This window comes from Leuciscus leuciscus, assembly GCF_965113295.1.
Source record: "Leuciscus leuciscus genome assembly, chromosome: 18".
NCBI lineage: Eukaryota > Metazoa > Chordata > Actinopteri > Cypriniformes > Leuciscidae > Leuciscus > Leuciscus leuciscus.
In genome coordinates this window covers 3,034,262-3,050,017 of record NC_138742.1, presented here as the reverse complement: position 1 = coordinate 3,050,017, position 15,756 = coordinate 3,034,262, and the positions used below count along the sequence as shown (strand labels likewise).

Genomic DNA, 15,756 nt, shown 5'->3' with positions numbered 1-15,756 from the left:
CACTTTTCAACAGGCCCACCCAAAACTTTATTAAAAAAATCGCCAATAAGCTCATAATTTGTGCTAAAATAGTGTTTAGTTTTAAAACCCATTTTAAAAAGCATTTGATGTTTCTGCGCAAGTTCAGCAGACAGTGAGGTTCGGGTTTGTTCCGATCAGAGCTCGTGAGTGGAGAGCGCATTTCTGAATATTCCGCTCCGCTCGTTCATTCCACAGGGTCGCTCGCTCACCAGATGTCCTGTTGCCTGGTTCGAAAATATGTGGAATAAGGGCTGCTTCCGACTAAAAGTTTTTTTTTCTAGTAGGCTAGTTGTTCATTTAAGCCATTCGTGGACAAATCGCCCCTTTATATTAATTTAATTACTTATATAGCCTACAGGATAATGAGAATTTACGTAATATAGCCGCACTCAAGCGCACGACCGCACGCATAAAGCTTGCCACAAAGAACCGGTAAAAGTAATGATTATGATTGCATCTAAATGTGTCTAAATACGATGTGAATGTGAATGTGCATTATACGCTGAGTTTCGGTTCATTTATGAGACGAACTCCAGTTCACTCGCTGGCGCCTCCATGTCGTGATTCTGCTATATTTACTTCTTATTTATTAAATCCAGGCAATTGGTTCATGAAACATTGATTCAAATTAAGATATAATTAATACAAAACGAAATTCAATTTAAAGAAAGTCAGCTGTTCTGTTTGAGGTCTCGGTGAAAGTAGTCTTTTAGTGCCGCTTTCAGAGCGCTCACGTCCGTAACCGAGAACTGACACGTTGTTTTTTTCCCTCATAAATGCGAACACGAAAAATAAAATAAAATGAATATTATAATGTTTTTTTGTTGGGTCAGACAATGATTACCAAATTTCTCTCTCATATTGCTCCTCATAACCACTGAAAACGGTAAAAAAAATCGAACCAAAAGTCAAATTAATATGGACGGAAGTTAAAAGTGGTGGGTACAAAATTACTCATGACGAAATCTACCGAAATCGACGCCTATGAGTAGAGTTACCCGAGTCAACAGCTAGGGGGCTGTTTACACCTGGCCACTTCATGCGTTTTCTCAGATCGGATAGCTATCTGATTTATCTATTTACACCTGGTCACGTAAATGTGTTTTTGCTAAACGGATTTAAATCCAATCTTCAATTCCCGCGCTATATACAGATTTAATGGAGTGCACGTCACCGAAAGCAACAGATATGAGCTGCATTTTATTGATCATCAGCTAAAATTTCTAAATCAAAGACCACAATAAGAGAGAGCGGCAACAGGCCTGGTAAGATCATTTAGTTTGTTTACTTTTAATGATGATGATTGTGTGTTAAGCGTCTGCGACTTACTTTCACTTTGATTTGCGATAGTTTGCACGTTGGCTTAATGAATAGATGCTCAGTTTCTCATCTGCAGTTATGCGTGTTGCAGTAGCGTCGTCATATCTGGCTATAACATGACATATAGCCTATAACACGCTCTCACACGTTTATTTAAAAAAAAATTTAAAGTAAAATTTACGTATGTGGTTTCAACAACCAGATGCATTTACACTCGTCCAGTTTCGTCTGGAATGCGGCCCAGACCTCCTCCTGAAGTGGTTTGAGAGATCGGATTCAAATCCGTCTCGAATGCGTTTCGGAGGGCATTTACACCTGGTCTTTTCACGATCAGATAGCTATCCGAGAACAGAAAACGCATGAAGTGGCCAGGTGTAAACAGCCCCTCGAAGATCGTTAACAACTCTTAACAGAGCAGTTTCGGTTCTGTGACGGGGCTTAAACCCAGACTGGAATTTTTCATAAATACTACAATCATCTAAAAATTATTAAAGTTGATTCAAAACCACTCTTTCCAAGATTTTCGATAAAAAGGGAAGTTTAGAGATAGGTCTAAAGTTAGCCAGAATTGAAGGATCCAGATTATTATTTTCTTTTCTTTTTTAAAGCGGTTGCACAATATTTATGTCAATGGCATGAATTAAGGTTTGTAACATTAAGATTTAACACACTGGGATGTTTTTAATACCATTCAAAAGTTTGGGGTCAGTAAGATTTTAATGTTTTTGAAAGAGTCTCTTCTGCTCACCAAGACTGTATTTATTAATTTGATTGAAAATACTGTAAAAATTGTGAAATAATATTACAATGTAAATCAGCTGTTCTCTATGTAAATATATATTAAAGTGTAATTTATTCCTGTGATCAAAGCTGAATTTTCAGCATCATTACTCCAGTCTTCAGGGTCACATGATCCTTCACAAATCATTCTAATATAATGATTTGATGCTCAAGAAACATTTATGATTATTATCAATGATTTTTTTGTGGAAACCATGATACATTATATTTTTCAGGATTTTTTGATGAATGGAAAGTTCAAAATAACAGCATTTATTTGAAATATAAATGTTTTGTAAGATAAATGTCTTTACTGTCACTTTTGATGCATCCTTTACTCTGAATAAAAGTATTAATTTCTTTAAAACACAATCTTACTGACCTCAAACTGAGATTCATAATATAAAATGACATGACAATAAATATCACCTATCACTTGGATATCACCATCATCATGGGCATTTGTTTTTTTATTATTATTAATAAATATACAAGTACTTCACTACGATTATTGGATATTTCGCAATTGTTCTGATGCTACAAACACTGACTGATCAAAAGAGAAAATACAGAAGAAAAATGCTAAGTTATTAAAGTCTTTCTAATCAATAATAAACATCAGCTAAACTACATTTCATTTCTATATTGAAGTATTTTACTGTCATTAATGATAAAACAGGACACAAACCCTAACTCTATATTTACTCTTAAATACAAAGGTTCTATATAGAACTCTAGGGTTCTTGACTCAATTTTAAAATATGAGTCTTTATGCCAAAAATATTCTATATAAGGAGAAATGGCTTAAATGACAGCATAATACTTTCATGTATATTTTTACTTTCATGCTATTTCAGTTGTTTTCTAGTGATAAAGTATGTTTACGAGCTGCTTAATTCATAAAAAAAATATTAAAATGAAACATAAATCAAAATGAATTAATTAAAATCTAAATCCATAAAATGATGCCCTAATGGGAAACCCATAAAAGGTTCTATATATAAGCGCCTGATAGAACCCTTTATGATTCTATTTAGAACCTTTTCTTCTGAGGACAGACTTCCTGTTGCTAAAGTACAGAAGTGTGTTCATGAAAACAAGGGTTCTATATAGAACTTTAGGGTTCTTGACTCAATTTTAAAAGTTTAAAAGAGTCTTTATGCCAAAAATATTCTATATAAGGAGAAATGGCTTAGAATAATACTTTCATGTTCAACCGGTTATTTAATTTTTTTTTCTTGTGATTAAGTATGTTTACGAGCTGCTTAATTCATAAAAAAAAAAATACTAAAATGAAACATAAATCAAAATGAATTAAAACTAAATCCATAAAATGATAATGTTATTATTATATATATCCAAAGATATTCTATATAAGGAGAAATGGCTTAAATGACAGCATAACACTTTCATGTATATGTTTACTTTCATGTTATTTCAATTGTTTTCTTGTGATAAAGAATGTTTATGAGCTGCTTAATTCCTAAAAAAATTATTAAAATGAATGAATTAAAACTAAATCCATAAAATGATGCCATAATGGGAACCCATAATTTAGAACCTTCTGAGGACAGACTTCCTGTTGCTAAAGTACAGAAGTGTGTTCATGAAAACAAAGGTTCTATATAGAACTTTAGGGTTCTTGACTCAATTTTAAACTACGAGTCTATGCCAAAAATATTCTATATATGGAGAAATGGCTTAGAATAATACTTTCATGTTCAAAATGAATCAAAATGAATTAATTCAAACTAAATCCATAATTGATGGATTCCATGATGGGAACCCATAAAAGGTTCTATATATAAGCGCCTGATAGAACCCTTTATGATTCTATTTAGAACCTTTTCTGCTGGTAAAGTACAGAAGTGTGAAAATGAATGAATTAAAAGAAGAAGAAGTGTTTGTGTATGTGAGTGTCAGTTTGCGTCACACAGGAGGCCAGTGCTGTCAGAGCTGCTGAGGACTCCTGGGATACTGGAGTAATCCTCTTTCTGTAGTTCTGGGACGCTCACGGGTCTCTCGAGCTCCTGAGGCGTCAAGACTTTCTTGGCATCTTTACTGGGAGCTGAAGAGTGTTTCCCTTCCAGCCAGTACGTCACCATGTCACCTTTACCCTGAGAAAACACAAGTCAAGTTTATTTGTATAGCGCTTTTCACAATACACAATGTTTACAGTGTTACGATTTTTTACAATATATTTGAAACATTGTAAACATTTTAACATGTTTCATATATAATGTTACAATGTTTCAATTACAATGTTAAAATTGTTAAAGTGTTTTTGAAACATTGTAATTGAAACAATTTAACATTGCAACATGTTCCAAATTAAATGTTACAGTGTTTACAGTTACAATGTTCACAAGGCTCACACTGTTTCAAACACAATGTTTTAAATATAATATTTACGATGTTAAGATTTTTACAATGTATTTGAAACATTGTAAACATTTGAAACACTTTAAATATGTAGACATTGTATTTGAAACATTGCACACATTGCAGTATTGTATTTGAAAGACTGTAGCATTGTATTTGAAATATTGTAACATTGTAAACATTGTATTTGTATTTGAAACGTTACAATGTTTATAATATTTCAATGTTACAATGATTCAATTACAATGATACAATTTTGATAGTGTATTTGAAACATTGTAAACATATTAGAAACATTGTAACATGTTTCAAATACAGTGTTACAATGTTTTAAATACAATGTTTCAAATACATTTATTCAAAGCAGCTTCATTTCAGAAAATCATGATGTTAATCTTTATATTTACATTTACATTTATGCATTTGGCAGACGCTTTTATCCAAAGTGACTTGCATTGCATTTCATTGTATCTTAATACCTTCACGCATTAGGTTACATTTAGCAGATTACAGCTAACCGATAATATAGTTACATTTTGAGATATTATAAACAATTAAGCAGAGATTTTCTATATAGCATGTATCGCTTTACATCGCTAAAATTGGATGTAATATACAGTATATCCAACTTTAAACATAGAGCTGGGCGATAATATAATTAGCATTTTGCAATGATATAAACAATAACGCATTAGAGATATGATATATATTATATACTCCTTTACGTGAATGTACTTTGGTGCAGTGGCAAACATAATTACTGTCAGTTTTTATACACAAGAAAGAAATCAGTGATGATTGTTTACTAATGCAATGCATCACAAAATCTTACATGTGATCACAATTTTGTTTTGATTTTATTTACTTTAGCATAATAAATAAAATATTCAATTAAAGCATTTAGGTTACACTTTATTTTAAGGTGTCATTGTTACAGTGTAATTATATATTTAAGTACTGAGTAATATTAATGAACTACATGTACTTACTATAGGGTTAGGGAAGGATTAGGGTTTGGTCGAGGGTTAGTTGCATGTAATTATGCACAATTTACTGTTATTACTATGGTAAGTACATGTAACAAGGACACTGTAAAATAAAGTGTTACCAGCATTTTCCCCAACAAAAACAAAAGCTTAATTAATACATTAAATAGAAAAGCTTATTAAATTCAGTACAAGAATGCACTTCTAGTGAGTTAGGGTTCGGGACAGGAGTGTGTCTCACCTTCACCTGTAACACACCTCTGCAGGTGAGTGTGTATCCGCCGATCTCCTCCAGCAGGTAAAACACACTGGAGCTGCACTGGATCTTCAGCGCTACAGACAAACCCAATATTAAAGATGCAACACCGCATGTAGATTTTGGATGAGGAGTACAAATGTGAACATCTGCGTTAAATTATAGCTGTCAAGTCACATTTATTCATATAGCGCTTTTTACAATACAGAGTGTTTCAAAGCAGCTTTACAGAGATAAGTTACAATTTAGTTTAAAAAGTTACAATTTAGGTCATTTATATATATATAGTCGCTCTGGAGATCTTGGGAAACGAAGCCTTGCTTAGATGACAGAGAAACAATCGGGAGTTATTTCGCAATAAACAGACTAAAAGTACATAACGGTTCAAAATGTTGACGTCAGTAAGATTTTTTTTAATGAAATTAATATTTTTATTCAACAAGGATCGATGCATTAAATTGATCAAAAGTGACAGTCAAGGGTTTTACACTGTTAAAAAAAAATCGATTTAATAAAAATGCTGTTCTTTCAACTTGGTTCATCAAATAATTCTGCATTAAATGTATCATGGTTTCCACAGAAATATGAAACTGTTTTCAACATTGATAATAATAAGAAATGTTTCTTGAGCAGCAAATCAGCATATTAAAATGAATTCTCATCATGAAGACTGCAGTAATGATGCTGAAAGTTCAGCTTTGATCACAGGAATAAATTACACTTTACTATGACATAGAAAACAGATGTTAAATTGTAATAATATTACAGTTTTTACTGTATTTTTTGATCAAATAAATGCAGAAGAGAATTAAAAATCTTACAGACCCCAAACTTTTGAACAGTAGGCTAGTGTACAATAGTGCATTTACTATAATTAAGGTAGTTTGGGAAAAGTCACTGACTAATAATTACAGGCGAGTTGAGAGAACAAATCACTAAATATTTAGTGGTCATGAAAACGTATTCATATTAATGATGCATTCACCTCATAAATCATAACACACTCTAGCACAGGAAAGTGCATGTAAGTTCAAGTGCATGCTTTTAAAATTAAAAAGTATTGGAATCGATATCGGTGATACTGGCCCTGTGTTTACTTGGTATCGGATCGATACTGAATTTTGCAGTATGGCCCACCCCTAGTGCACATGTGTATTATGTGTTCAGTCTATAGGTATAAACGTTTGAATATATATACACTACCGCTCAAAAGTTTGGGGTCAACATAAGATTTTTTTATGTTTTTAAAAGAAGTATCTTCTGCTCACCAAAGCTGCATTTATTTGATAAAAAACTATTTTAAAAAACAGTAATATTGTGAAATATTATGACAATTTAAAATGACTGTTTTCTATGTGAATATCTAGTAAAGTGTAATTTATTCCTGTGATCAAAGCTGAATTTTCAGCATCATTACTCCAGTCTTCAGTGTCACATGATCCTTCACAAATCACTCTAATATGATGATTTGATGCTCAAAAAACATTCATTATTATTATCAATGTTGAAAACAGTATTTTTTCAAAATTCTTTGATGAATAGAAAGTTCAAAAGAACAGCATTGATTTAAAATAGAATATTTTCTAACATTATAAATGTCTTTACTGTAACTTTTGATCAGTTTAACTCATCCTTGATGAATAAAAGTATTGATTTATTTTATTTATTTCCCCCAAAAATTAAATTAAAATTATTACTGACCCCAAACTTTTGAACGGTCGTGTTTAATGTTACAAAAGCTTTAGTTTTCAGAGAAATGCTGTTCTTTTGAACTTTCTATTCATCATAGCATCATGAAATACAAATGTAAATAACTGTTTCCAACATTGATAATAATCATAAATGTTTCTTGATCATCAAATCATCATATTAGAATGATTTGTGAAGGATAATGTGACACTGAAGACTGGAGTAATGATGCTGAAAATTCAGCTTTGATCACAGGAATAAATTACACTTTACTGTATATTCACATAGAAAACAGATGATTTACATTGGAATAATATTTCACAATATTACTGTTTTTGTTTGTATTTTTAATCAAATAAATGCAGCCTTGGTGAGCAGAAGATACTTCTTTTAAAAACAAAAAATCTTACTGACCCCAAACTTTTGAACGGTAGTGTATGTGTGCAGGCACGTGGTCTTTCTTTACAAAGTGACATCGCCAAATTACTTGTCTGGCCTGCAAAATAATACTTAACTTTCTGCTGCAGAAACTGGGTTTCGTGACTCTTTACCTGATGCGCTTCTCACCTTCGCTGGTGGACTCCATACGGGACGCTGTGTTCACCGTGTCTCCAAACAGACAATATCTCGGCATCTTAGTTCCCACAACTCCTGCTACAACTGGACCTGAGGACGGCATCAGAGAGATCCAGATGAAGCCAGACTCACAAACTCATCAACAACTGAGCAGTGAGTTATTATCATTCAGATACTAGTCAACATTTGAAGCGGATCAAAACCTTTCATCAAAGTTATACATGAATATTGAACAATACCCGTTCTCGTCTCAGGACAACTTTGATCAACTTTTTTTAACCCCTTCAAATGTTGACTACTGGATTATACTTCTTAACATTTTTTTTATTATTTTGTATTTTCATGAATTGCAGTTATAAAACGTTTAGATTAAAGGCTTGTAGCATACCATTTAGTTTAAACAGTTTTAATATAACCTAATACACTTAATGCACAGCATATTTGTCAGTCATACAAAACTGAAAATAGTATAGTTTATTATTATTATTATATATATGCATCAATTTTTTTTTTATAATCATATTAATATTTAAATTTTATTTAAATAATTCAGTTAAAATTATGAAAATGGTAAAATGATGCTTTAGAACAAACAACGTTCTTAAAATGTATGAGATTAAAACACATTAGATTTATTGATGATCAGTATATAAAGCTGGTTATTGTTTATTAGTACGATTACATGTTTCATTTATGTGTGACTGACAAATATGCAACACATTAAGTTTATTAGTATGTTTGTGCTAAATTAATGGAAATATGCAATTCAAATACATAAATCGGTAATACTTTACAATAAGGTTAATTAGTACTACATTAGTTAGCATGAACTGATAATGAACTGCACTTATACAGCATTTATTAATCTTTGTTAATTTCAACATTTACTAATACTTTATTAAAATCTTGTTAACATTAGTTAATGCACTGTGAGCTAACATGAACAAACAACGAACAGCTGTATTTTTATTAACTAACATTAACAAAGATGAACAACTACAGTAACAAATGTATTGCTCATGGTTAGTTCATGTTAGTTAGTACATTAACTAATGAACCTTATTATAAAGTGTTACCCATAAATCTTATATTTAGATCTAAATATTTAAGTGTAAATGCCGGCAGCTTGGGTGAAGATGTTCACAGTGGCTTTAGGGTCTTTCGCACCGGATAGTTATAGGATCTATACACCAGGGTGTTTCCCGGAGAACTAATGGTTCCCATAGGATCGTTTTCCTGGTTGCGTTCACACCGCCAGCAGGAACTCTGAAGTGACATAAGATACGCTTGTTGTTGGGACTTTTATTTTGACGGCGCTGAGAACGCCAGTACTCGTATTCTCCGTGTTCATTAGTTTACGATCTGTCCTAATATGTTATTAGATAGAACTGTTTATACATAAGTAGACAGTAATGAAGAGTTATTAGCGTATGGCGTGAGGTTGATGTCCAGTGTTGATGAGCAGAAATACATAATCATGTTTCTCTTGGTCTCCTCAAAGTTGTGTTGGAGTTTCTCCTCAGTGTAAAGGTTAAGAGGTTCATCTATCACTGTTTTACATGTTTGTAGAGTTAGTGTCTGGAGTAAATATATAGGCTATAATCTGTGTTTACACTGCTTTTTTAAATGGCGGGTGCTGGTGTTTCGCGTTCGGCCAATCAGCGAACACTAACGTCACTGTAGCTCCTATAGCGCTGGTTTAGACCGACTCTGAAGGAGGAGTAAATCAGTTCCTCCAAAAGGAGTTCCTAGAGCTAAAATCGCTCCTAGTTAGTGCGGTGCGAACGCGGCAAAATCCGGGAACTTCCACCAATAGTTCTAGGAAGTATGAAAAGGATCCTCCGGTGCGAAAGCCCCTATAGATTGCAGGTTTACTGTGGACCTGAATGTATTCCAGCGCGGATCTGGAGTTGTGTTTGCGGTCTGTGAGGGATCCTGAAGGTCTTGCACACGGACACCAGGTCCAGAGCCATGCTGGCGATCTCAGACGCGTGCAGGATCCCGTTCTCGCTCGGGACACCGGACACCACCATATCTGCAGCACACAAAACACTCACTGAATCAACAAACCCCATTCATTCACTCACACTCATGTTAAAGGGGAGGTATAATGCCCTTTAAGGCGAGACACTACAGGCAAAAACAGTGTTTTTTTATGCATTTGTCAATTTTGAGATTTTGGGCTTTTCATAAAGTGTTTTTTCAGACTAGTGGAAAGAAAACACCCAAAATACACTTCATTTAGAGCACTTTATCTAATTGCATCTGTAGATTTCAATTACACTATATATCTTTAAATGCCGTTTTCTCAAATCGAGTTTTTCCTCCTACAATGAGCCAGAAATCTCCACTTCAGTAGCTTTACACACACCACACTTTACAGTTTTATTCTCATCTATATTCTGAAGGTTTTTACAGAGGAATTTGTCCATGTATAATTTTATTCCTAAAAAAAATGGTGAAAATGTATTTATTTTTGGCTTTTGACAGTATTTTCTGATTTATGAAGTGATGCAGAGAAATCCCAAATCCCCTCTGTAAAAAACCTTTAACTCTAATATATAAAAAAAAATAAAACAAGAATTTTAAACCTGACTTCATCAAATGTACAGATTTGTGTTCTAGAAATATATGCAAATTAGTGCTTAGAAAACTTGTAATACAAAAAATGTTTGCAATTATCAATGTAATCAATCAACTGGTGAAGTATTCACCTGGGGTGTCTCTAGGAAGGTATTAACTACTGGGAAAGAAACTAGCCAAAAATGATAATTTACTGTCCCTCCTCGTGTTGTTAGTGGCTGGTAACCAAAAAAGATTGGACCCCATTGAACTTTATTGTATGGACAAAAATAAATTTTTCAAAATATCTTTTATGTTCCACAAAAGAAAGAAAGTGATAATGAAAGTTTGCGCACACAACAAAATTATAGTATAATATATAATTGTTTCTTGCATATATATATGCAGAATAACTATTATTTTCAACCCTCATTCTGAACCTCTGTTTGAAATGATCAGTTTTATTAACGAGCGGCTCCTTGTCAGTAATTATGATTGGCTGATGACATACATGCATCGCCGATGGTTTCCACTTTATAAACATCATAGTTGTCGATGATCTCGTCAAAGGTGGTGTAGAGTTTGTTGAGGAAGTCGACCACCTGGTAAGGAGTGCTAGTGCTGGACAACTGAGTGAATCCCACAATATCACTGAGAAAACCAAGGGGAGACACAAAACAGCACAGAGTTAGTCAAGTTTGATTAAAAAGAATTGGTTGCACTTTAAAGTAAGGTCCCATTAGTTAATGCATTAGTAGCAAACATGACCTAACAATGAGCAGTATTTTTATTAACAAAGATTAATAAATGCTGTAACACATGTATTGCTCATTGTTAGTTAATGCCCTTATTGTGAAGTGTTACCAAAAACACTTGATCTGTTTTCAACTGTAGATCCACAATAAAACCTTGTTTATAAATATATCTGTGAGCGGTTACAGATATCTGTGATCTAAAGCAGTGAAATGTTAAAGTTTGTTGCGGAAACAAGACAAGCAAGCAGGTTTCATGAAGCACATGTATGTTTGTGTGTGTGTGTCTGTGTGTGTGTACTTGTACAACTATCTTTGTGAGGACCAGTTTGAGTTTTAGACCATTGGACTGAGGACAAAGAGAGTCAAGTGAGGACATTTTGGCCGGTCCTCAGTTTCTGAGAGCCTTTAAAGGCCTGTTTGAGGGTCAAGACTTGGTTTTAGGGACAAGGTTATAATGAGGTTAAGGGTCGGTTTAGGGTCAGGGGTCGGGTTAGGCACTTAGTTGTGATGGGTAAGGTTAGGGTAAGCGGCTAGAGATTGCATTGTGTCAATGAATGTCCTCATAAAGATAGATGTACAAGAATGTGTGTGTGTGTGTGTGTGTGTGTGTGTGAGAGTGTGTGAGTGTTTACCTGAAGAACACGGTGGCGCTGACGTAACTCTGGGCTTGCATTGGTTTTCCCTGTCGCAGGTCATCAGCCACTTGTTTAGGCAGCATACCTGAAACACACACACCTGCTGTAAAACTCAGAAGCACACTGACGTACATCACTGAAACACTCATGATCTCACTGGCGTTATGATACTGTAAAGTTTAGGATTAGGATCAGGGTTTAAAGACAATAATATTGAGTAATGTTATCGATTTAACTGCAACTGACAGTTTTTTTTTTACTCTACCCACACTCTCTTCTGATTGGCTGTGATTTTGGATTGATTTGGTTGTGAGTGCAGTGCGCTTGCAGAGAGACTCCGCCCACACTCTCTTCTGATTGGCTGTGATTTTGGATTGATTTGGTTCTGAGTGCAGTGCGCTTGCAGAGAGACTCCGCCCACACTCTCTTCTGATTGGCTGTGATTTTGGATTGATTTGGTTGTGAGTGCAGTGCGCTTGCAGAGAGACTCCGCCCACACTCTCTTCTGATTGGCTGTGATTTTGGATTGATTTGGTTATTTGTGCAGTGCGCTTGAAGAGAGACTCCGCCAACACTCTCTTCTGATTGGCTGTGATTTTGGATTGATTTGGTTATGAGTGCAGTGCGCTTGCAGAGAGACTCCGCCAACACTCTCTTCTGATTGGCTGTGATTTTGGATTGATTTGGTTATGAGTGCAGTGCGCTTGCAGAGAGACTCCGCCAACACTCTCTTCTGATTGGCTGTGATTTTGGATTGATTTGGTTATGAGTGCAGTGCGCTTGCAGAGAGACTCCGCCCACACTCTCTTCTGATTGACTTTGATTTTGGATTGATTTGGTTATGAGTGCAGTGCGCTTGTAGAGAGACTCCGCCAACACTCTCTTCTGATTGGCTGTGATTTTGGATTGATTTGGTTATGAGTGCAGTGCGCTTGCAGAGAGACTCCGCCAACACTCTCTTCTGATTGGCTGTGATTTTGGATTGATTTGGTTATGAGTGCAGTGCGCTTGTAGAGAGACTCCGCCCACACTCTTCTGATTGGCTGTGATTTTGGATTGATTTGGTTATTTGTGCAGTGCGCTTGAAGAGAGACTCCGCCCACACTCTTCTGATTGGCTGTGATTTTGGATTGATTTGGTTATGAGTGCAGTGCGCTTGAAGAGAGACTCCGCCAACACTCTCTTCTGATTGGCTGTGATTTTAGATTGATTTGGTTGTGAGTGCAGTGCGCTTGCAGAGAGACTCCGCCCACACTCTCTTCTGATTGACTTTGATTTTGGATTGATTTGGTTATGAGTGCAGTGCGCTTGTAGAGAGACTCCGCCCACACTCTTCTGATTGGCTGTGATTTTGGATTGATTTGGTTATGAGTGCAGTGCGCTTGCAGAGAGACTCTACCCACACTCTCTTCTGATTGACTTTGATTTTGGATTGATTTGGTTATGAGTGCAGTGCGCTTGTAGAGAGACTCCGCCCACACTCTTCTGATTGGCTGTGATTTTGGATTGATTTGGTTATGAGTGCAGTGCGCTTGCAGAGAGACTCCGCCAACACTCTCTTCTGATTGGCTGTGATTTTGGATTGATTTGGTTATGAGTGCAGTGCGCTTGCAGAGAGACTCCGCCAACACTCTCTTCTGATTGGCTGTGATTTTGGATTGATTTGGTTATGAGTGCAGTGCGCTTGTAGAGAGACTCCGCCCACACTCTTCTGATTGGCTGTGATTTTGGATTGATTTGGTTATGAGTGCAGTGCGCTTGCAGAGAGACTCCGCCAACACTCTCTTCTGATTGGCTGTGATTTTGGATTGATTTGGTTATGAGTGCAGTGCGCTTGTAGAGAGACTCCGCCCACACTCTTCTGATTGGCTGTGATTTTGGATTGATTTGGTTATTTGTGCAGTGCGCTTGAAGAGAGACTCCGCCCACAATCTTCTGATTGGCTGTGATTTTGGATTGATTTGGTTATGAGTGCAGTGCGCTTGAAGAGAGACTCCGCCAACACTCTCTTCTGATTGGCTGTGATTTTAGATTGATTTGGTTGTGAGTGCAGTGCGCTTGCAGAGAGACTCTACCCACACTCTCTTCTGATTGACTTTGATTTTGGATTGATTTGGTTATGAGTGCAGTGCGCTTGTAGAGAGACTCCGCCCACACTCTTCTGATTGGCTGTGATTTTGGATTGATTTGGTTATGAGTGCAGTGCGCTTGCAGAGAGACTCCGCCAACACTCTCTTCTGATTGGCTGTGATTTTGGATTGATTTGGTTATGAGTGCAGTGCGCTTGTAGAGAGACTCCGCCCACACTCTTCTGATTGGCTGTGATTTTGGATTGATTTGGTTATTTGTGCAGTGCGCTTGAAGAGAGACTCCGCCAACACTCTCTTCTGATTGGCTGTGATTTTGGATTGATTTGGTTGTGAGTGCAGTGCGCTTGCAGAGAGACTCCGCCCACACTCTCTTCTGATTGACTTTGATTTTGGATTGATTTGGTTATGAGTGCAGTGCGCTTGCAGAGAGACTCCGCCAACACTCTCTTCTGATTGGCTGTGATTTTGGATTGATTTGGTTATGAGTGCAGTGCGCTTGTAGAGAGACTCCGCCCACACTCTTCTGATTGGCTGTGATTTTGGATTGATTTGGTTATTTGTGCAGTGCGCTTGAAGAGAGACTCCGCCCACAATCTTCTGATTGGCTGTGATTTTGGATTGATTTGGTTATGAGTGCAGTGCGCTTGAAGAGAGACTCCGCCAACACTCTCTTCTGATTGGCTGTGATTTTAGATTGATTTGGTTGTGAGTGCAGTGCGCTTGCAGAGAGACTCTACCCACACTCTCTTCTGATTGACTTTGATTTTGGATTGATTTGGTTATGAGTGCAGTGCGCTTGTAGAGAGACTCCGCCCACACTCTTCTGATTGGCTGTGATTTTGGATTGATTTGGTTATGAGTGCAGTGCGCTTGCAGAGAGACTCCGCCAACACTCTCTTCTGATTGGCTGTGATTTTGGATTGATTTGGTTATGAGTGCAGTGCGCTTGCAGAGAGACTCCGCCAACACTCTCTTCTGATTGGCTGTGATTTTGGATTGATTTGGTTATGAGTGCAGTGCGCTTGTAGAGAGACTCCGCCCACACTCTTCTGATTGGCTGTGATTTTGGATTGATTTGGTTATGAGTGCAGTGCGCTTGCAGAGAGACTCCGCCAACACTCTCTTCTGATTGGCTGTGATTTTGGATTGATTTGGTTATGAGTGCAGTGCGCTTGTAGAGAGACTCCGCCCACACTCTTCTGATTGGCTGTGATTTTGGATTGATTTGGTTATTTGTGCAGTGCGCTTGAAGAGAGACTCCGCCAACACTCTCTTCTGATTGGCTGTGATTTTGGATTGATTTGGTTGTGAGTGCAGTGCGCTTGCAGAGAGACTCCGCCCACACTCTCTTCTGATTGACTTTGATTTTGGATTGATTTGGTTATGAGTGCAGTGCGCTTGCAGAGAGACTCCGCCAACACTCTCTTCTGATTGGCTGTGATTTTGGATTGATTTGGTTATGAGTGCAGTGCGCTTGTAGAGAGACTCCGCCCACACTCTTCTGATTGGCTGTGATTTTGGATTGATTTGGTTATTTGTGCAGTGCGCTTGCAGAGAGACTCCGCCAACACTCTCTTCTGATTGGCTGTGATTTTAGATTGATTTGGTTGTGAGTGCAGTGCGCTTGTAGAGAGACTCCGCCCACACTCTTCTGATTGGCTGTGATTTTGGATTGATTTGGTTATTTGTGCAGTGCGCTTGAAG

The 15,756-nt window shown here is 36.5% G+C and overlaps 1 protein-coding gene across 1 annotated transcript in view; it reads right to left on the bottom strand.

The window, feature by feature from the left end:
- Positions 1–2,564: 2,564 nt before the first annotated feature.
- Positions 2,565–15,756, bottom strand: part of LOC309480869 (atrial natriuretic peptide receptor 2) — a 29,165-nt gene continuing 15,973 nt past the window's right edge. The window contains exons 18-23 of the mRNA XM_082145555.1: positions 11,960–12,047; positions 11,084–11,223; positions 9,893–10,045; positions 8,002–8,100; positions 5,731–5,822; positions 2,565–4,238 (exon numbers count right to left, since the gene is read on the bottom strand). Of these exons, the coding sequence (XP_082001681.1) occupies positions 4,041–4,238; positions 5,731–5,822; positions 8,002–8,100; positions 9,893–10,045; positions 11,084–11,223; positions 11,960–12,047 (770 nt within the window). The 3' untranslated portion in view covers positions 2,565–4,040. The remainder of the gene's footprint in view (positions 4,239–5,730; positions 5,823–8,001; positions 8,101–9,892; positions 10,046–11,083; positions 11,224–11,959; positions 12,048–15,756) is intronic.